This window comes from Heptranchias perlo, chromosome 6 (assembly GCF_035084215.1).
Source record: "Heptranchias perlo isolate sHepPer1 chromosome 6, sHepPer1.hap1, whole genome shotgun sequence".
NCBI classification, from domain to species: domain Eukaryota; kingdom Metazoa; phylum Chordata; class Chondrichthyes; order Hexanchiformes; family Hexanchidae; genus Heptranchias; species Heptranchias perlo.
The window spans coordinates 27,999,644-28,022,548 of NC_090330.1; the positions used below are offsets into that span (position 1 = coordinate 27,999,644).

General features: G+C 41.5%; 1 protein-coding gene across 2 annotated transcripts in view; it reads left to right on the forward strand.

The window, feature by feature from the left end:
- Positions 1 to 22,905, forward strand: part of LOC137322853 (high affinity cationic amino acid transporter 1-like) — a 95,321-nt gene that overhangs the window by 52,642 nt on the left and 19,774 nt on the right. For both annotated transcript variants that reach the window (XM_067985992.1, XM_067985993.1), the window contains exons 3-6: positions 1,235 to 1,393; positions 7,590 to 7,764; positions 12,971 to 13,101; positions 15,900 to 16,122. In XM_067985992.1, coding sequence (XP_067842093.1) covers positions 1,235 to 1,393; positions 7,590 to 7,764; positions 12,971 to 13,101; positions 15,900 to 16,122 — 688 coding nt within the window. The remainder of the gene's footprint in view (positions 1 to 1,234; positions 1,394 to 7,589; positions 7,765 to 12,970; positions 13,102 to 15,899; positions 16,123 to 22,905) is intronic.

Genomic DNA, 22,905 nt, shown 5'->3' on the forward strand with positions numbered 1-22,905 from the left:
CCTGGTCTTGGGAGGGGAAAACTGAGGCAGGCTTCTTGCTTCTTATCACAATTCATTGACTAATGCTGGAAACGACCTCGTGTGTGCACATCAGGCGAGGGCAAGATCCTGCTCAGCTGTAATGCCCTCTTCAATCAAATAGTTTGCCAACACTCAATGTCGTAAACAATGTGGAGGATAGTAACAGACTTCAGGAGGACATTGACAGATTGATGAAATGGGCAGACACATGGCAGATGAAATTTAACGCAGAGAAGTGTGAAGTGACACATTTTGGTAGGAAGAATGAGACGACGCAACATAAACTAAATGGTACAATTTTAAAGGAGTGCAGGAATAGGGAGACCTGGGGGTGCACATACACAAATCTTTGAAGGTGGCAAGACAAGTTGAGAAGGTTGTTAAAAAAGCATAATGGATCCTGGGCTTTATTAATAGAGGCATAGAGTACAAAAGCAAGGAAGTTATGCTAAACCTTTTATAAAACACTGGCCTCAGCTGGAGTATTGTTATGTTCTGAACTACACACACTGATCTGTTATAGCCAGGTCAACTTTGTTTAGGGCAAAGTCTTCTGGAGATAAGTTTTTCCAAACATTAAAGATTCCTGTTCTCGCTAGTGTAATTTTGTCAACTATATAAAATCTGATTTTTTTTGTTGACAATTTCAGTTTTCAAAGATGAAGTTCCTTGGTATCCTTTTCTTAATACATTAATAATTAATAATTTGTTAGTTACATAAACATGTCAACACATCCGCACAACTAAATATAACAGCACACTAGAACAATCTACATTCTGTCTATTGTGCAATGCAGTTAGTGCTACTTGCAAGCTGAGTGGTTTTTCATTCTCAAACATTAAGATGTTGTCAGTGCTAATTCATTCTCAGTGTTGCTGGTACTAGTCTAATTCTACAAAATTTTCTATTCATAAATGTTGCAACTAGCAGAGTAGTTAGAAAGAAATCATCTGAAGAGGTAGTAATATAAGTCAACTTGTTTTCAGTGCAGAATACTTGCATTCTCTGAAATATGGCTTAAACTATCGAATTTTAGCTCCAGATTGAAACACACAAATGGATATGTTGAACAATAATACTACATAATATCTGAACCTGTTAACACCTGTTCCTTTTGTTTAATTAACCTTTTCTATAAGGGGTTGTTAATTCAAAATTCTAGAGAGATATTTGGTAACATTTAAATAGATTTTTTTCTGTGTCTCAATACAGGAACTTCAAGTGTTGCAAGAGCATGGAGTGCCACATTTGATGAGCTCGTCGGTAAACGCATTGAACTGTTCTGCAGTCAACATATGTCAATGAATGCTCCTGGAGTATTGGCAGAATACCCAGATATTTTTGCTGTATTTATAATCTTACTGCTAACAGGCATGTATTCGTTTACTCAACAATTATTTAAAAAATCTGTTATTATATTATAACTACAGATTCAAATTGGAGGGTATGACATGATAGCTATTACTGAGACATGGCTGCAGGATGGTCAGGATTGGGAACTAAACATTCCGGGTTATAAGGTCTACAGGAGAGATAGGGAAAATGGAAGAGGGGGAGGAGTAGCCTTAATGATTAGAGATGAAATCACTTCAATGATAAAGGAGGATATAACAAGGGGTAAGCAGCCAACGGAGACCTTATGGGTTGAATTGAGAAATAGGAAAGGATCTAAGACTATAGTGGGAGTTGTGTATAGGAGCCCTGGCAGCAGCTCTGAAGTGCTACATTGTATAAATGCAGAGATTAGACAAGCGTGTAAGAAAGGCATAGTGGTCTTAATGGTGGACTTTAACCTTCACATAGATTGGGAAAAGCAGACTAGCAACTGTCAGAAAGGTAGTGAATTTCTTAAGAGTGTCCGGGATAGTTTTCTACAGCAGTATGTCCGAGAGGCAACAAGGGGGCAAGCCATACTAGATTTAGTAATGAGCAATGAACCAGATTTAGTTAACGGCTTAACTGTACGCGAACATCTATCCAATAGCGATCATAACATGATCGAGTTCAAGGTAGTGTTTGAAAGGGAAAAAAGTGAATCGGCTGCAAAGATTCTAGATTTGGGTAAGGCCGACTTCAATGGGATGAGACAGAGACTGTCCACAGTAAACTGGGCAAATCTGTTAATGGGTAAAACGACTGATGATCAGTGGGAAATGTTTAAAGAAACATTTAACATGATACAGAATCGGTTTATACCCCTGAGGGGCAAGAACTCTACTTGCCAAAAAAAACAGCCATGGACAACTAAAGAGGTAAGGGACAGTATAAGACATAAGGAAAGGGCATACAAAAAGGCAAAAAATGGTACAGATCCTGGCGAATGGGAAAGATTCAAAGATCAACAAAGGGTCACAAAACAGATAGTGAGAGCTACAAAAAGGGAGTATGAAAAGCAACTTTGAAGGGATATCAAAACCAATACGAAGAACTTTTATAGTTATATTAGGAAAAAGAGGGTGGTCAGGAGCAGGGTTGGCCCCTTAAAAACTGAAAGTGGGGATATTGTCATTGACCATGGGGAAATGGCAGATATATTGAACAATTACTTTGCGTAAGTATTTACAGTCGAAAAAGAGGATAGCATGCCGGAAATCCCAAGAAAACTAATATTGAATCGGGGATAGGGACTCGATAAAATTAACATAAGTAAAGCAACAGTAATAAAGAAAATAATAGCACTAAAGAGTGACAAATCCCCAGGACCAGATGGTTTCCATCCCAGGGTTTTAAAGGAAGTAGGTGAGCACATTGCAGATGCCCTAACTATAATCTTTCAAAGTTCTCTAGATTCCAGAACTGTCCCTCTGGATTGGAAAATTGCACATGGCACTCCACTTTTTAAGAGAAGAGAGAGAGGGAAACCGGGGAATTATAGACCAGTTAGCCTAACATCTGTTGTGGGGAGTCTATAATTAAGGAAAGGGTGACTAAACACCTCGAGAATTTTCAGTTAATCAGAGAGAGCCAGCATGGATTTGTGAAAGGTAGGTCGTGCCTGACAAACCTGATTGAATTTTTTGAAGAGGTGACTAAAGTAGTGGACAGGGGAATGTCAATGGATGTTATTTATATGGACTTGCAGAAGGCATTTGATAAGGTCCCACATAGAGACAGTTAGCCAAGATAGAAGCCCATGGAATCGAGGGAAAAGTACGGACTTGGTTAGGAAGTTGGCTGAGTGAAAGGCGACAGAGAGTAGGGATAATGGGAAGGTACTCACATTGGCAGGATGTGACTAGTGGAGTGCCGCAGGGATCTGTCTTGGGGCCTCAATTATTCACAATATTTATTAACAACTTAGATGAAGGCATAGAAAGTCTCATATCTAAGTTTGCCGATGACACAAAGATTGGTGGCATTGTAAGCAGTGTAGATGAAAACATAAAATTACAAAGGGATATTGATAGATTTGGTGAATGGGCAAAACTGTGGCAAATGGAATTCAATGTAGACAAATGTGAGGTCATCCACTTTGGATCAAAAAAGGATAGAACAGGGTACTTTCTAAATGGTTAAAAAGTTTAAAAACAGTGGATGTCCAAAGGGACTTAGGGGTTCAGGTACATAGATTATTGAAGTATCATGAACGCGGTGCAGAAAATAATCAAGAAGGCTATTGGAATGCTGGCCTTTATATCTAGAGGACTAGAGTACAAGGGGGCAGAAGTTATGCTGCAGCGATACAAAACCCTGGTTAGACCGCACCTGGAGTACTGAGAGCAGTTCTGGGCACCGCACTTTCGGAAGGACATATTGGCCTTGGAGGGAGTGCAGCATAGGTTTACTCGAATGATACCCAGACTTCAAGGGTTAAGTTACAAGGAGAGATTACACAAATTGGGGTTGTATTGTCCAGAGTTTCTAAGGTTAAGGGGTGATCTGATCGAAGTTTATAAGATATTAAGGGGAACAGATAGGGTGGATAGAGAGAAACTATTTCCGCTGGTTGGGGATTCTAGGAGTAGGGGCCACAGTCTAAAAATTAGAGCCAGACCTTTCAGGAGTGAGATTAGAAAACATTTCTACACACAAAGGGTGGTAGAAGTTTGGAACTCTCTTCCGCAAACGGCAATTGATACTAGTTCAATTGCTAAATTTAAATCTGAGATAGATAGCTTTTTGGTAACCACAGGTACTAAGGTATAATGGCCAAAGGCAGGTATATGGAGTTAGATCACAGATCAGCCATGATCTTATCAAATGGCGGAGCAGGCATGAGTGGCTGAATGGCCTACTCCTGTTCCTATGTTCCTGTGGAAGAACCTTCACCACACTGACTGCAGCGGTTCAAGATTGCGGCTCACCACCACCTTCTCTAGGGCAATTAGGGATGGGCAATAAATGCCGGCCTCGCCAGCAACGCCCACATCCCATGAACAAATAAATTGACTGAGCTTCAGTATCCATGGAAGTGTAGTGTGAACTTCTGTAAATACAAGTACAATAAATGTTGCGGCTTGACTAGGGGCTCTGGTTTTACTAAATTCAAGCTTTATTGGCATCTTCTGTTTAGTTTTTATCTGCTCAATATTACTTTTTTTTTTATCCCATTCTAGCATATTATTTTTCACCCCTGCTTGGAATGTCTTTGTAGTGTTACTTGCCAGTTTAAACTCTTCCTTTGTATTGGTCTTGAGGCCAGTAAATTAGCATTTTTATTTGAGAAATCATTGCTACAAATTTAACACTCCAGACACAAACATACCAGGCAAATACATAGCTGATTTTAAAAACTATTTTCCTTATTTTCAGTGTTTTATTGGTGTTATTGAAATAAACACTGACTTCAAAATAATCTGCTCCAGGGTTTGGCGATTTAATCTTAAATTGGAATCCAACAGTTAATCCGTTGCAGCAGTAGTTCCTCATTGTGACCCCGAATATTCTCTGGCTGCGTTATCAGTAGTTATGCCAGGATCGCACCCGCTGGTGCCCTCCAGTGTTGACTCTGCTAGAGTATGTGGGATCAACAGCAGGGCACCTCAATCGCATAGGGCTGTGGGCGCCTGTGCCACCACAGGCTCATCTTGGGTTCCCACCAGCCCCACGCTGCTGGAAACTCCCAGTTGCCTGGCTGGCATCATGGAGGAGAAGAGAATACCCAATTCCACTGGCCCCGGAGAAACTCTTTCTGCATCATCTTTGACCTATTTACAAATGGGCAATACTAAAAAAAAACCAACCTCACTTTCAAGTGCCCAGGATGTTTCCCTGGCTTGGACCCTTCGGTGGGGCCCACTTGCGCCCCTCTGGATGCTGGTATGCCTCATCTCACGTGCACCAAACCTCCAGCCTCGCACTGGGCCCCACTCAGGTTGGGGAAGTGATCAATCCCAGCCTATGGAGTCCCCACCCCAGGCTCTATCGTCTTTGTGACACTGGCCTTGTAGGGGTTTGGTGGCGTTGCAGTGGGAGCCTGTCGCAACGGTCAAGTAAATTCTGCCTCTTAGGTTTGACCATAGTCTGCAGTAATGATAATCTTAGTGGAGTGTACTGTGCAAATGGGTATAAGGTTGAGGTACATAGGGTTAAAAATCCTTTGCTCAGCTACTATAGAGTAACTTACACCTTCCTTGTTTAATTTTCGATTTAAAATAGGGATTACAGTGCCTTTAAAAGAATTAGCTAATATTGTGGTTATTTTAACACTGGTAGTGATTATGAAAAGTGAGCTAGGGCAGAACTCCACTGCCTTGGCATCTTGCATTCATCTCTGTAATCTATTTAGGTTATACCCCAAATTGCTAGAGGTGAAGAACAAACCAGCACCTTGCCCAACTACCTTTTGAGTGTTAAAAAGCTCTTTTCCTGGATATAAAAAAAAACACTATACATTCTTCTTATATTCTCATCCATGATAGCTCCCTGACATATAAATCAAACTTCTCCACATAACTCTCAAATAGATGTCCAGAAACACCTACAAGCTACAAGAAGCATTTGGATGAGCACTTGAAATGCCATAGCATACAAGGCTACGGACCAAATGCTGGAATATGGGATTAGAGTAGACAGGGCTTGATGTCCGGCGCGGACACGATGGGCCGAAGGGCCTCTATCCGTGCTGTATAACTCTATGACTCTCTATGACTCTATTCAGCAACAGAAAAGCCATTTGTCCTGTATACACAGACTGCATGCAGTAACAGTTCCCAGAAGCCCACGCATGTTAGTCAGACAGGAGTCAACTGTCAACCAGCATTGAGCTGCACCCTTTCTCAGTGCTGATTTGTGTATGCTTTGCAAGGAAAAGTAGAGGAGGAAAAAAAGTGAATGGGGTTAAAGGCATGGTTGGAGAAGAATTTTTAGGTGGCTTTTGAAAGCAAGGAGGGAGGGGAAGAAATAGATGGCTAGGTAGGTGGACAGACTGACCAGAGGGGAAAAAAATCTCATTTTCTGACATGTTTTAAACACGCATTGTTTTGTGTGTAGGGCCAACAATATAATTGTCCCTGGGTGAGGTATCTCAAGGGGGTAGATGGAGTTGATAAAATATAACGTGGGTGGGGGGGGGAGATTGTTAGTATCATAAATGCAGCAGATGGCTATTTATATTCATGTTCTTCCACACACCATCGGTATCCATCAATGCCATTTCAAGAGTGCACTGTATCATCCCAATCTAATGATTTCTCCCTTCTGCTATACATAATATCTTATATCAGTTGTTCCTCAGTTCTTTTTCTGCTTGCATCAATCTCCGTTGTGTTTTTTGCTGCTACTACATTAGGGAGGACAGCGTTGAGTATGTTTTCAAATCTTAAGCATAGATTTCAGACCAAGCCAGGTTTTGACTTTTGACTTATGCCGAGTTCTGGTTTGAACGTTTGCTTTCTCACCTTTCACAGCTTTGTAGCTGAAAGTTTTGCAACAAATTCTCAAACAGATTGGGAGGGAAATGACTCAAAAACTTAGGAGATTAAAGAAAAGATGCCTCAAACATCAACCGTTGCCAAACTTCAGTCTTTGAAATGTTTTCTCTTCAGTCACCAGCCTCCTCTTCCTAATACCAGTCACGTTGAAATCTGCCAAGAACATCAGGAAAAATGTGCTGTATTTTCTGTCTCACTGTCGCTGCCATGTTATTTTCCCTCTGCATGTTTAGTTCTCCTCTGAACAGCTGCTAGACTGGAGCCAATATGAGGATAGGCTTTTATTGACAGTGCTTTGTGTACCCAACAATATTCTAGTTTCCAGATTATTACGGATCAAGCTTTGAGATTGCAGAATTTTGTGTACATTTTTTAGATATACATTTGGTAGAGATTGTATGTGTGGAGGGGCTCTGTAGGATGGGAGAAGGGCAGGCATGTTACTGGATGAGATAATGTTCTGTTAATAGGGAAGCTCATAGCAACTTCTATGGACCATGTTCAAGTTATACTATTTGGACCTATATTTTGCATCCATTCTGTGCCAAAACTGATTGCTATCAGATTGTTTGGATTATGTCTCTGGCTAGATAGTACGACTTAAAAACCTTTTGGTTACAAATAATCTTAAATTTATAACATAGATAAAAACAATGGGAGACTTATTTCTGATAAATGTCTTTTTATTTGTTCAGGGTTATTATCTTTCGGCGTGAAGGAGTCGGCAATGGTAAACAAAGTCTTCACTTGCATCAATATCCTCGTGCTGTGTTTTGTCATGGTCTCTGGCTTTGTGAAAGGGTCGCTCAAGAATTGGCAGCTGAGTGAGGACGTCTTGATTAATGGGACAAACAGTACTGCGTCAGAGAAGTGAGTGCAGTACTTCTGACTTTTGAAATGCTGACTCACAATGATAAAATAGGAATGGTGATATGTTCCTGCTTTACTTGGCAGAAGGAGAGAGAAAGTAATCTAGAAACTTCAGAGAGAGAGAGAAACAGGAATTATAAACAGACACATAGAGAAAGAGGGACAAAATATTTACAAAACTGCAGAGGGAGAGAGAAAATATTACACAGGCTGCAAAGATATAGAGAAAGAAACAGATACTCAGAAAAGGGGGAAAAATATTAGAAGAACTGTAGCAAGTGAAAAAGTGAAGGAAAGAGAATATACAAATCACAGATAGAATGCAGAAGTATAAGCGAGGATATTACAACTAGCTGCGCCTCTAGCCAAGCTGTTCCAGTACAGCTACAACACTGGCATCTACCCGACAGTGTGGAAAATTGCCCAGATATGTCCTGTCCACAAAAAGCAGGACAAATGCAATCTGGCCAATTACCGCCCCATCAGCCTACTCTTAATCATCAGCAAAGTGAAGGAAGGTGTTGTCGACAGTGCTATCGAGCGGCACTTACTCACCAATAACCTGCTCAGTTTGGGTTCCGCCAGGATCACTCGGTTCCAGACCTCATCACGGCCTTGGTCCAAACCTGGACAAAAGAGCTGAATTCCAGAGGTGAGGTGAGAGTGACCGCCCTTGACATCAAGGCCGCATTTGACCAAGTGTGGCACCAAGGAGCCCTAGTAAAATTGAAGTCAATGGGAATCCGAGGGAAAACTCTCCAGTGGCTGGAGTCATACCAAGCACAAAGGAAGATGGTAGTAGTTGTTGGAGGCCAATCATCTCAGCCCCAGGACATTGCTGCAGGAGTTCCTCAGGCAGAGTCCTAGGCCCAATCATCTTCAGCTGCTTCATCAATGACCTTCCCTCCATCATAAGGTCAGAAATGGGGATGTTCGCTGATGATTGCACAGTGTTCAGTTCCATTCACAACCCCTCAAATAATGAAGCAGTCCGTGCCTGCATGCAGCAAGACCTGGACAGTAGCCAGGCTTGGGCTGATAAGTGGCAAGTAACATTTGAGCCAGACAAGTGCCAGGCAATGACCATCTCCAACAAGAGAGAGTCTAACCACCCCCCCCGTTGACGTTCAACGGCATAACCATTGCCGAATCCCCCACCATCAACATCCTGGGGGTCACCATTGACTAGAAACTTAACTGGACCAGCCATATAAATACTGTGGCTGCAAGAGCAGGTTAGAGGCTGGGTATTCTGCGGCGAGTGACTCACCTCCTGACTCCCCAAAGCCTTTCTACCATCTACAAGGCACAAGTCAGGAGTGTGATGGAATATTCTCCACTTGCCTGGATGAGTGCAGCTCTAACAACACTCAAGAAGCTCGACACCATCCAGGACAAAGCAGCCCGCTTGATTGGCACCCCATCCACCACCCTAAACATTCACTCCCTTCACCACCGGCGCACAGTGGCTGCAGTGTGTACCGTCCACAGGATGCACTGCAGCAACTCGGCAAGGCTTCTCTGACAGCACCTCTCAAACCTGCGACCTCTATCACCTAGAAGGACAAGGGCAGCAGGCACAGGGGAACAACACCACCTGGACATTCCCCTCCAAGTCACACACCATCCCGACTTGGAAATATATTGCCGTTCCTTCATCATTGCTGGGTCAAATTCCTGGAACTCCCTTCCTAACAGCACTGTGGGAGAACCTTCACCTCACGGACTGCAGCGGTTCAAGAAGATGGCTCACCACCACCTTCTCAAGGGCAATTAGGGATGGGCAATAAATGCTGGCCTCTCCAGCGACGCCCACATCCCATGAACGAATAAAAAAAAATTACAAAAAAACTAGAGAGAGAGACACGAAGTACAGTGATCTGTGAGAGAAGCTACATAAATCATTTGCTGTTATTTAAACAGAACAGCAGAAGGTAAAGTTGTGTTGCATAAAATGACACCCGTTAATAAAATTCATATTTTTTGGCCAACTCATGGGCTGGCTTAAATGCAAAATGTGGGCTACATTTGGGATGACTTTCTAACTACCATTGGTGTACAAACATCCTGAGAATTAGGGAGAGCAGGGAAACATGCTGTTGGGAGATGTAGAGAATGAAGAGGAAAAGAGAGAGCGATCCTTTTTGCAGGGACAGTTGCGGAGACTTATTGGGCCACATTATAAAATGGTGTGTTGTTCAACTTGCCATGAGAAACACCAGGGTAGTCTATTTACTGGCTATGCCTTTGTCAGCAGCAAATCCAGTTATCTGCCAGATAGATCTGTACAGTCCAACAGAAAAAAGAAATTAAACTAAAGTTCTTGCTTTAGCATGTGTACGTATTTGTACATTCAGAATGCTGTTATTGGAATTCTTTGGGTAAAAATGGCTAGTATAATTAGCACAATTGTGCCTCATTAGTTCCTTGACCAACTACTGTTCTGTAGTTGCAGTATAATGGCAATATTAATGGGATATCAGTAAATAAGAGCTTAGAGAGTCATTATTCAAACCCATTTATTGCTCAGGGCTTGTTATGCTTGATTTCAATAAGCAATAAAATTGTGAAGTTGTTCAACATAATTTACATTGAGTTGAAATGAGAAGTATGCCACTATATTAAAACTTATCAAGTACAGCAATGTTGGGTTTCAGAAAGAGCTCAAAATAAGCACAGATGAAGGATGTCATTCAGCCTATCTAGTTCCGTATAACTCTAAGGTGACCCCAACCCCCCCCCCCATTCATAGCGTTTAACTGCGTCTTGACTAACAGCAGTTTTTGCCTCCACGACTTTACACAGAAGTCCATTCTACTTTTACTAGTTTATATGTTTGTCCACATCATAACATCATAGTAGATATAGCACAGGAGGGGGCATTCGGCTCATCGTGCCTGTGCTGGCTCTTTGAATGTTTTCCTTGTGCCCCAATGACCTGAATTGAATGCAGTATTTATGATGTAACTTGAGCGGAGCACAATAGAGCTTCACCATGATGGCCTCAGACTTGCACTCCACTGATTTGGCAGTACAGCTCAGTATTCTGTCTGCTCTGTTCCTCTGTAATGACTGTCTCTCATTTTTCTCTTGAATGTGTTAGACCTTGAATTTCATCTGCTTTAGTTCTGTGCACTAGGTCCTTCAGTAACTCACTGACTTCTTCATCAGAATCTACTGCCAACCCCCCTCCTGTTTGGTATCATTTGTGTTTTTGAATCCAGGTCATTTATGTAGATCAGAAACAGTCAGTGCTGAGGCACTTACCCCTCCAGCAGTTGATTCAATACATACACCTCCCTCCCAAGGCTGACTTCCCTCCCCTAACCAGTAACCACTGCTCCCTCTCTTTTTTAGTCATTCCTTTCTCCACCTGCAATTTTCACACATGATGCCAGCTGCCTTAAACTGGCCCCAAAAATCTGCTCCCCATCGGCATACTCGGTAACTTCAGAGGAAGTCTGCCAGAAGCGCCAGAAATTATGCGGGACCTGGATACGCTGGGTCCTGGACTATAGTCAGATTCCGATTGGCCTTGTGGTGGTAGATCTTCCGCCTGCCCCTTGCAAGAGCAGGGTTGTGGACTCCCTACATTGAGAGTTGTTGTGTCTTTAGCCCTCAGTGGCACCTGGTGTAAAGTCAGTGGAGATACACCTGATTAGACCAGGACTACCTATGCACCGAGGAGAGAAGTGGAATTGAAGAAAAAATGGTTGAATTTTTTTTTAAAAAGAGAATTCTTGGGGGCAAAGCAGGAATTGTTTCGAGGGGTGGGGGAGCGAGCGACAGCCTCCCTTGCCCAGCAGTCTTTTTAGCTAGACTTTCCAGGCCTACCTGTGCTGGTACTTGCTATTGGCAGCCAAAATAGGGAACTTCCCCCAAAAACCGGAAACTCTGTTGGGATCAATGGCCGAGGTTCCCATCATGGATTTTCAAGGCCACTGTATCCTAAGGGTTTCCAATTGGGATGTGACTACCTCAAAGTAGTCAAGAAGGTTGATCAGGCAGGTTCTTCCCTTGTAACAGTTTTGACTGCCACTTAGGTTATTTTCATAGATACGCAACTTTGTTCCTTTGTTACCAGTTATTGATGTAAGATTTGTAGTTACCCAGGTTTATTCCATCACCTGTCTTGAAGATATGATGTGTAACATGTAATATGAAGTGGTCAGCAATCTAATCTGATTATTTGAGTGATTGTATAACTGATTATCACATTTCAGGCATATATGGAAACTACACTCCTTTTGTATGCATTTGTTATATAAATTTGGCACCCTATTGCAATGATAATTTAAAAGGTGAGACACTAAGAAATGTTGGCATCATAGTCAGAGGGATTTGGGTGTTCTTGTACATGAATCACAGAAAGTTAATATGCAGGTACAGCAAGCAATTAGGGAGGCAAATGGTATATTAGTGTTTATTGCAAGGGGGTTGGAGTATGAGTAAGGAGGTCTTGCTGCAGTTATATAGGGCTCTGGTGAGACCACACCTGGAGTACTGTGTACAGTTTTGGTCTCCTTACGTAAGGAAGGATATACTTGCCTTTGAGGTGGTGCAACGAAGATTCGCTAGATTGATTCCTGGGATGAGAGGGTTGTCCTATGAGGAGAGATTGAGTAGAATGGGCCTGTATTCTCGAGTTTAGAAGAACCAGAGGTGATCTCATTGAATCATGTAAAATTCCTAGAGGCTTGACAGGGTAGATGCTGTACGGCTGTTTCCCCTGTTTGGAGGGTCTAGAACTAGGGGGCCATGGTCTCAAGATAAGGAATCGTCCTTTTAGGAACAAGATGAGGAAAAATGTCTTCACTCAGAGGGATGTGAATCTTTGAAATTCTCCGCGCTAGAGAGCTGTGGATGCTCAGTCGTTGAGTATATTCAAGACCGAGATTGATAAAGTTTTGGACACTAGGGGAATCAAGACTTCTGGGGATAGGGCGGGAAAGTGGAGTTGAGATAGATGATCAGCCATGATCTTATTGAATGGCGGAGCAGGCTCGAACGGCCATAAGGCCCTACCCCTGCTCTTATTTCTTATGTTCTTATTTTTTTTGTTAAATTGATGACTAAAGCCAGATATTTTGGATTGAGTGGTGCAACCTTGATGTGTTTTGCTTATATTAAACCTTAAAATGCCATACACAGCAATTGTATTAAGTAGGATTCACAATAAAAATAAATTTATAATTTTTTTTTGTAGTGACACCAAAGAAGCTAGTAGCTGGAGTTATGGCGTCGGGGGATTCATGCCCTATGGTTTTACAGGAGTGCTTTCAGGTGCAGCCACATGCTTCTACGCCTTTGTAGGATTTGACTGTATTGCCACCACAGGTGAGGGAAAGGTTTGTCTGCAGGCTACACATGTTGAAAACCAGTCTGTATGCTGTGTGTATTATTTGAACTAGCTGCAATTCTCTGATTACCATGGGAACAGAGTTGTTCTTATGTATTCTCTGCAGCTGTTTTGGTATAGAAGCATCTAATTATCTATGATACTTAGAAGCATTGTTGTCAGTAAGGCACAATGATGGGTATACTCATCCCCTGGGTGGTAGTTTTTGCCCCTGGGTGAATGTTGCCTGGTGAGGGAGCCAGCTGCAGCTGGGAGGGACTGTCTTTTAAAGTGGACTTGTAGTACAGGTTCCATTTAAGTAGAGGCTCTGCAACTCCATTAAATAACTGAACCAAGGAGCCTGCTGCTACTTTAAAACCGACCAATAAAACATCTAGTACTTACAAAGAATGTACAGCACTGAAACAGGCCACTGGTGTTTATGCTCCACTTAAGCCTCCTCTCACCCTTCATCTAACCTTATCAACATATCCTTCTATTCCCTTCTCTCTCATGTGTTTATCTAGCTTCTCCTTAAATGCATCTATGCTAGTTGCCTCAACTACTTCTTGTGGTAGCGAGTTCCATATTCTTACCACACTCTGGGTGAAGAAGTTTCTCCTGATTTCCCTATTGGATTTGTTAGTGAGTATCTTGTATTTATGGCCCCTATTCCCTTACAAGTGGAAATATCTTCTCCACATCTACCCCATCAAACCCTTTCATAACCGTAAAAACCTCTATCATGTCACCCCTCAGTCTTTTCTAGATAAAAGACCCCCAGCCTATTCAATGTTTCTTGATAGGTCTACCCTCTCAGTTCTGATATCATCCTAGTTAATCTTTTTTGCACCTTCTTCGGTGCCTCCAAATCCTTTTTATAGTGTGGAGACCAGAACTGTTCGCAGTACTCCAAGTGTGATCTAACCAAGGTTCTGTACAAGTTTAACATAACTTCTCTGCTTTTCAATTCTCTTCCTCTAGAAATAAATCAGTGTTTGGTTTGCTTTTTTTTAGTGATTTGTGAATCTGTACCCCTAAATCCCGCTACTCCTCTACCCATTTAGACTCTTATTTTCCAAGGAGTATGTGGCCTCCTTATTCCTACCAAAATGTACCACCTCTCACTTATCTATATTGAAATTTATTTGCCAATTACATGCCCATTCTGCAAGTTTATTAATGTCTTCCTGTATTTTGTCGCAGTCCTCCTCAGTATTAACTATACCCCCCCCCCAAATTTGGTGTCGTCTGCAAATTTTGAAATTGTAATTCCAATTCCCGAGTCTAAATTGTTTACGTATATGGTGAACAAGAGTGGTCCCAGCACCGATTCTTGTGGAACATCGCTTCCCACCTTTTGCCAGATTGAGTAACTACCTTTTTACCCCTACTCTCTGTTTTCTGTTTTTGTAGCCAGCTTGCTATCCATTCTGCTACTTACCCCTGACTCCACGTAGTCGTGAGTCTACTATGCAATATCTTATCGAAGGCCTTTTGCAAATCCATATTACATCTACTACATTACCCTTGTCTACACTCTGTAACTTCTTCAAAGAATTTAATAAAGTTGGTCAAGCATGACCTACCCTTTTGAAATCCACGCTGACTATTCTTTATTATATTTTTGGTTTCTAGCTGTTTCTCTATTACTCTTTGAGTATGGATTCCATTATCTTTCCTACCACCGACGTTAAACTGGTTGGCCTATAGTTCCCTGGACTTGTTCTTTCTTCCTTTTTAAATATAGGAATAACAGTAAGCAATCTCAGTGCTTCCAGGAGGTAATGTACTTCAAGCAAAAGCCCAGAAGGGAGCTATATTTAAAGAGGATTGGCCGCCCACCATGTTTGCAATATCATTTTGAATCTAATATGCTTTGTAACTGCCTAATGGCAGTGCTGCTTGCAAGAACTTTCAAAAAGGTGTGATTAATGACTTATTGGTAAATTCTATATATATTAGCCCATAAAATATTTGCGTTCTACTAGATTACTTTTTTTTTTGGAAGGGAAGAGAAACTTAGTAGAAGCTTTCCTTGTTGGCTGGGCGGAATTCATGGTCGGGTAGATTGCACATGTTTGGTTTTTTAAAAAAAACAGGCTCGTTAAGCCTTTCTCATTCCGTGCTTTCTTATGTTCTTCTGTAGCATATTTGTACCATAACAAAAATATTAGAGTTCCATCTAGTAAATAACCCACTTCCGTAATTTAGCAACCTCCTTAAAGAAATCGATTCACGAAGCATGTCCTTTTCCTTTAAAACTATACCGACTACTCCGTGTGGACTCTACACTCTCTCGATGAACATTGATAGTATCCTGTAAGATGCTTTCGAGTATTTCTTGACTACAGATGTTAGATACGATCCTGCTTTTGATTCTACTGTCCAGTGATGCCTGTTGGAAAGTGCATGTTTGTGGATGTCAAGTCAGTTCAGAATAGGATCAGGGTTGGCTCTGATGTCTCCCGCTCTCCACTATCGATCGCTCTCGTAACCTGGGGTTACACATGATGAATAACTACTTGGATGAAGTCCAAGACGTTGTCAGCCCCTGAGGGAACTGAATTTAACCCAGGATAAGTCAGTAGTATCAGGAAGGGAGGAGAGGAAATTGGAAGGGGGAAAAAAAAGGTAGCATCTCAAAGGTTTTATACTATTTAGATGGACTGCCTTTTTAATTTGTATATGGATGTTAAACTCTATTCAATAAGGAATACCGCACCAAAGATGAGTAATCTAACATATTATGTTCTGAATTCTTTCAGTGTTCCACTCTTTACTGTTTATTTTTCAGGCGAGGAAGTGAAAAATCCCCAGAGAGCCATTCCATTTGGAATTGTTGCTTCCCTTTTGATCTGTTTTGTTGCCTATTTTGGAGTGTCTGCAGCCCTCACGTTGATGATGCCTTATTATTTACTGGACAAGAACAGCCCGTTGCCAGTTGCTTTTAAGTATGTCGGATGGGATGGGGCAAAATATGCTGTGGCAGTTGGATCACTCTGTGCCCTATCCACCAGGTATAATGTGACCCTCTTCTTCCAATCCAATCTTTACTTGCATGGCTGCAAAAGGAGGGGAAAAAAACATTTTTTTAGAAAACGTAGAATTTTTCATACTAGATTTTTAGAATGCACGCAACATTTTTAAGTTGAACATGAAAGAACAAATAAACATTGTATACATGGGTGATTTACAAAAGGGAACAGCAGAATAGTAAATTTATGGATGAGGAATATAAGGAATCACGTATTCTTTCACTACCACTCTACAGTTCTTCATTATAGATTCTATAGCCTTATTTAGATATTAAATCAAAAATTCGGGCAGTTAATTCTGAAATCAGTTAAACTGTTTGTAATGTCATTGGGGCCATTATGTCAAGAGACATTTGTTGTAATCAAAATAATGAATTTTTGTTTCCTCTCTGTGATTTAGAATATACAGTATGATTTATATGGTTAATAAATGCTCCAACATGTTTAATGCTGGAATAGAGGATGGAAAGCTGATTACAGCGCAAAGCACTGTCAAGTTCTTTAATTGGATTGAGCTTCCCTCTCCTTCCACCCCAGTCTCACATTCCAGCAGGAAACGTTAGAAATAATCTTTAAAGTAAATTTTACAAATTTTTCCAGCACGACTGGAGTGCATATCAGGAATTTCAGCAAGGAGGTTGGCGTATTTAATTTGTGGCTGGTATGATTTTCAACATTAGTTTTAACAAATGGAAGATTGTGCAAGCGGTAGATTAAATGCACTGATCTCTGCGTTAGGACTGCTCCTTTTAATTGTTTCCCCAGCAGAGGTGGATGGTTGCTGCATGTCACTGGCTGCCTCTATGAATGGAGATGGCCCAACATCTCCTCATGTTGGGTCTGTAGATAGCCCTGCAGTGACAGGTGCCATAGGTGTTGATGTGATGGCTGTCTGCTCCTATATGCAGTGAGACTTACCTGTGCTGATTTGAATGGGATGGCTGGGTGTTAGGGATGTGCTGTTGCCCTGAGAGACATCTTGATCATCTGTGCAAACTCCAGCAATTGCCTTTCTGCTGAGCACTTCCTCAGTGTGACCAAAAATCTCTGTGAGCAGGCCATTTGTTGCTAGAGAGCAGGGCATTGTCTCTCTGTATCATGCTTACATTAGAGTGCTATTAAAATACCTTGTAAGACAATGCTGTTACATTATACATAGTGTAGGCACCGTGACAATCTTGCACTGCCCTGCAAATTCCTTGCTCGTCTGTTCCTGGATTTGGACGTTAGCTGAGCATTAATTCACTCTCTTCCCCCTTAATCATGCTACTCCAGTAGTATTTTTTGTTGGAGGGTGCCCCTCCCTCCAAAAAGATGCACTCTGTGCTCCAACACCTCCCGCAGAAGTATTTTCAAATCAACATCTTGAATGGTGGCCTCTGTGCCTTCTGCCATTTTTTACATTTGCAGATAGTTCCCCTTTAAGGATGGGCTGCAACACTTAGAGATGGTCGTGGTACATTTCCCTCCTCTGACCCCTGTGCATCTTCTGCGCCAGGCACTGCACGTTGGAACCATTTAAAAAATTTATTTGAATGAGCTGACTTTACACTGTAATTAATGCATTATGGTGCGCAGTCAGTTCAGTGGAGCGCATGTGGTGCATGAAGAGTGATGTCTTCGAGTCACTGCACCCAGCCCACTATATGCCTCCAACTATTGTAGTTCTGCTATTGTGTGCTCCATATATCATAAAATAGCTCCCTTTCAAACCTGCCTTGAAAAGGTTCATAGGGAATGTATTTGCAGTGTTGATACTTTGGGACCAATTTGTCTTTTATGATTCCAGTGTAGATCCTCATCTGCTAGGATCACGTCAGGAAATTGCAGACAGGCTTTGCATGATCTTCCTTCCATAACAGAGCATGTCTGCAATTTCTTGCTATGTGCTCCCAGTGGATGAGGCGCCTCATCAAGACTGCACATTAGGAAAATCAGCCTTTTATTTTTGTACACCATTTTTTGATCTTGCAGCAATAAGCTTGTTACATCGAAATACTAACACGGAAACTGGCCATTTAACCCGACCAGGCTGTGTTGGTGTTCATTCTCCACACAAGCAGTAATCCTAATCCCATGTGCCCACACTATTCCCAATCCCTTATTTCACATTTCCTTCAACCACCTATCTAACCAGTTCTTAAATGTTGACATGGTCTCTGCTTCGGTTACTAACTCTGGTAGTGCATTCCACAGCCTCACAACCCTCAGTGGAAAAAGTTTCACCTGCTCTCCGTCCTAAATCTCTCCGATTTAATCTTACATCTGTGTTCCCTCATTCTACACCCCTCAACCACTGAAAACGGTATCTCTCGATCTACTCTGTCCCATCCCTTCATAATTTTAAACACCTGTATCAAGTCACCTCGTAATCTATTCTAATGAAAACAGCTCCACTTTTTCAAGTCTTTCTTCATAGTTGTATTACAAGTGGCATCGTAGTGAATCTGTGCTGTATCCCCTCTGTTGCAACAACATCTTTTCTATAAGCCCAAAACTGTACTCAGTACTCCAACTGTGGTCTTACTAAAGTTTTGTATGGAATCGCCATTATACCTTGTTTTACAGATCCTCGAAAATCCAATATTCTAACCTTTTAAAAATCAGTGGTTAATTACAATACTTATTACTGTTTAGTTAAACCAAAACATTTTATGATGGTGTGTAGAGTGTAATAATTGACTTGGAGGATTGTATATTTTGAATTTATTACTTAGTTTGCATTACTATTTACTTTTTGACCCATAGTTAGTAGGAGTATTAGTGATGCTGCTATTTCAAAAACGTCTTCACAAATTTTCAAATTTTTGAACAGATGTATTGCAATGAGTGAGGAATTGTATAAATTCTTGAGCAAGAACATAAGAAATAGGAGCAGGAGAAGGCCACATGACCCCGCGAGCCTACTCCATCATTCAGTCAGATCATGGCTGATCTTCGACCTCCATTCCATTTTCCTGCCCGATCCCCGTATCCCTTGATTCCCCTAGAGTCCAGAAATCTGTCTCTCAGCCTTGAATATATTCAACGACTCAGCATCCATAGCCCTCTGGGGTAGAGAATGCCAAAGATTCACAACCCCCTGAGTGAAGAAATTCCTCCTCATCTCAGTCTTAAATGGCCGACCCCTTATCCTGAGACTATGCCCCCTAGTTCTAGACTCTCCAGCCATGGGAAACAACCTCTCAGCCTCTACCCTGTCAAGCCCCCTCATAATCTTATATGTTTCATTACCTCTCATATACCTCTCATTCTTCTAAAATCCAGAGAGTATAGGCCCATTCTACTCAATCTCTCTTCATAGGACAACCCTTTCATCCCAGGAATTAATCTAGTGAACCTTCGCTGCACCACCCCAAGGCAAGTATATCCTTCCTTAGATAAGGAGATCAAAACTGTACGCAGTACTTCAGGTGTGGTCTCACCAAAGCCCTGTACAATTGTAGTAAGACTTCCTTATTCTTGTAGTCCAACCCCCTTGCAATAAAGGCCAACATTCCATTTGCTTTCCTAATTGCTTGCAGTACCTGCATGCTAACTCTTTGTGTTTTTTTGTACGAGGACACCCAAGTCTCTCTGAACATTAAATATTTTCTCACCATTTAAAAAATATTCTGTTTTTCTATTCTTCCTACCAAAGTGAATAACCTCACATTTCCCCACATTATACATCATCTGCCACCTTCTTGCCCACTCACTTACCTGTCTATATCCCTTTGCAGACTCTTTGTATCCTCCTCACTGCTTACTTTCCCACCTAGCTTTGTATCGTCAGCAAACTTGGATATATTACACTCGGTCCCTTCATCCAAGTCATTAATATAGATTGTAAATAGCTGAGGCCCAAGCACTGATCCTTGCAGTACCCCACTAGTTACAGCCTGCCAACCTGAAAACAACCCGTTTATCCCTACCTTCTGTTTTCTGTCCGTTAACCAATTCTCTGTCCATGCTAATATGTTACCGCCAACTCCATGAGCCCTAATCTTGTGTAACAACCTTTTATGTGGCACCTTATTGAATGCCTTTTGAAAATCCAAATATACTACATCCACTGGTTCCCCTTTATCTACCCTGCTAGTTGCCGACAAGGCAGGCATTTATTATCCATCCTTAGTTGCCCTGAGAAGGTGGTGGGGTTGTAGCAGTTTGATACAACTGAGTGGCAGTTGAGACTCAACCACTTTGGGGTAGGAAGTCACATATAGGCCAGACCGGGTAAGGACGGCAGGTTTCTTTTCCTAAAGTACATTAGTGAACCAGGTGGGTTTTTATAACAGTCTGACAGCATCGTGGTCACTTTTACTGATACTAGTTTTAAAATGTTATTTCCCGATTTTGAATGGTGAGATTTTAACTCACATTTTCTGGATTATTAGTCCAGACCTCTGGATTACTGGTCCAGTTGCATGTAACGTGATGCTTTTTGGAAGGAAAAATGACGAGAGGCAGTATAAAAAAAATGGTACAATTTTAAGGGTGGGGGGTGCAGGAACAGAGAGACCTGGGGGTTCACATACACAAATCTTTGAAGGTGGCAGGGCAAGTTGATAAAGCTGTTTTTAAAAAAAAAAGCATATGGGATCCTTGGAAGATCAGCCATGATCTTATTGAATGGCGGTGCAGGCTCTTATGACCTACTCCTGCTCCTGTTTCTTATGTTTTTATGTTGGTGTCATAAATAGAGGATTAGACTACAAAAGCAAAGAAGTTATACTGAACCTTTAGAAATCGTTGGTTAGACCTCACCTAGAGTATTGTGTACAATTCTGGGCACCACACTGTAGAAAGGACGTTAAGGCCATTGACAGAGGAGATTTACCCGAATGTTATCATGAATGTAGGACTTCAGTTATGTGGAGAGATTAGAGAAGCTGGGATTGTTCTCCTTAGATCAGAGAAGGTTAAGGGGAGATTTAATAGAGGTGTTCAAAATTATGAGGTGTTTTGATAAGAGTTCATATGGAGAAACTGTTTCCACTGACAGGAGGGCCGGTAACCAGAGGACGCAGATTTAAAATAATTAGCAAAAAAGCTAGAGGCGAGATGAGAATTTTTCTTTTTACGCAGCGAGTTGTTATGATCTGGAATGCACTGCTTGAAAGGGCAGTGGAAGCAGATTCAATAATAACTTTCAAAAGGGAATTGGATCTCTACAGAAAAAGGAAAAAATTGCAGGGCTCTGGGGAAGGAGCAGGGGAGTGGGACTGATTGATGGCTCTTTCAGAGAGCCGACACAAGCACGATGGGCCGAATGGCCTCCTTCTGTGCAGTACGATTCTATGATGTAGACCACGTTTGCCTGGCATGGCTGTGTTCAGGAAAAAACAATTTGGTAAAGGAGGCAGCAAACTGGTGTTAGGCCCCTTATTTGCATATGCTAATCAGGGCCTTGGACAGCTCTTGATGCCTATGACCAATATGCCAGGCGGCGCACTTCAGCTCAATGTGTGCACGCATGCCACCCGCGATATTGGACGCTTTGGCTCCCGCTTTACACCTGTAAAACGGGCACAGTGCCATCGAATTGCTAGGCCATTGTGATTGAAAGCATTAATACACAAGTTAAAATAGCTGCTTTAAAATTTCAGCTAGATTTTTTGCACCTATAGCAATGTATTAATAATCTGAATGTTTTGCATGCTCCAGTATAGTAGCACTGCTGTCACCTCCATCGATGTAAATGTATAGTATTACTGTTCTGGAAGTCGTGTCAAGGCAATTATCACATGCTTATATCATTATAAGAAAGGAGACGCTATTGACCGAGCTGCTTCTGGCTCTGATATGTTACCACCTCCAATTGTAGTTATCTGCCAGGTCTGTGTAATTTTACTAGAATTAGAGTTTTTTAATCTATCAGTTCACTAAATTGCAGTGTACAGTAGCAATTTAGATTTCCATTAATTTAGTTTACAGCTGTTAATGGCCCACAAATGGTGTAGAATTAGATTCAGAAGGTGTAAGGAACAGAAATGTATTTTACTGTCTCAAATCTTTTGGCATGTAAATTCTAGGTATAGCTTTGCTATTCTAATGAGGGACTGAATTCCTTCACTAATTGCTATGTTCAGTATACATGTGCTCGAGTTCCTCAGGAACAATCCATTTCTTGTATACTTAAAACGCTGCATGGTGGCAACAATCTAAAGCTCTTATGCCTGTAAGTGGCTCTGAGAGTATAATGTTATGTGACATAACATGATGTGACTGGGCTATCTAAAACATAAGAGAGAAATCCATCTTTGGAACCACACAGAAGAAATAGATTTTTTTTTACAGTTTTTTTTTTGATGAGCACAGAGAGAAGTTTTCAGGATCTTTGACATGAAAAGGATACGAGCTAAAAGGCACCTGGAGACAAATATATTATTTGAAAAGATGGAGACGTGAACCAATCAGCAAAACACGGGGAAAATCAACACTTGTCAACTTTGAATAGACTTCTCAGGAGATATTGCATAACGAGACCTGAAAGCACACAACTGCACAATGCTGAAATTTGAAAGAAGCTCTACACCTGTCAGAAAATCAGCCAAAAATTTTCACTGTATATAGATTGAAGATACCAGGATGTTAAAAGTATTAATAAACCCTAGGCTGCGCAGATGAATGTTGGACTTTCCCTTTCCTGCAGTCAGAAATCACTTGTCGCAAACGCCTTTGCACTGTGCCATAATTCTGTCCCCGTTCGATGCCACTCTCTCCCCGGGGGTGAAAAAGAGCCTTCTCTTCACTCGCCTCTCTTTTTCTTCATTGTCTTTC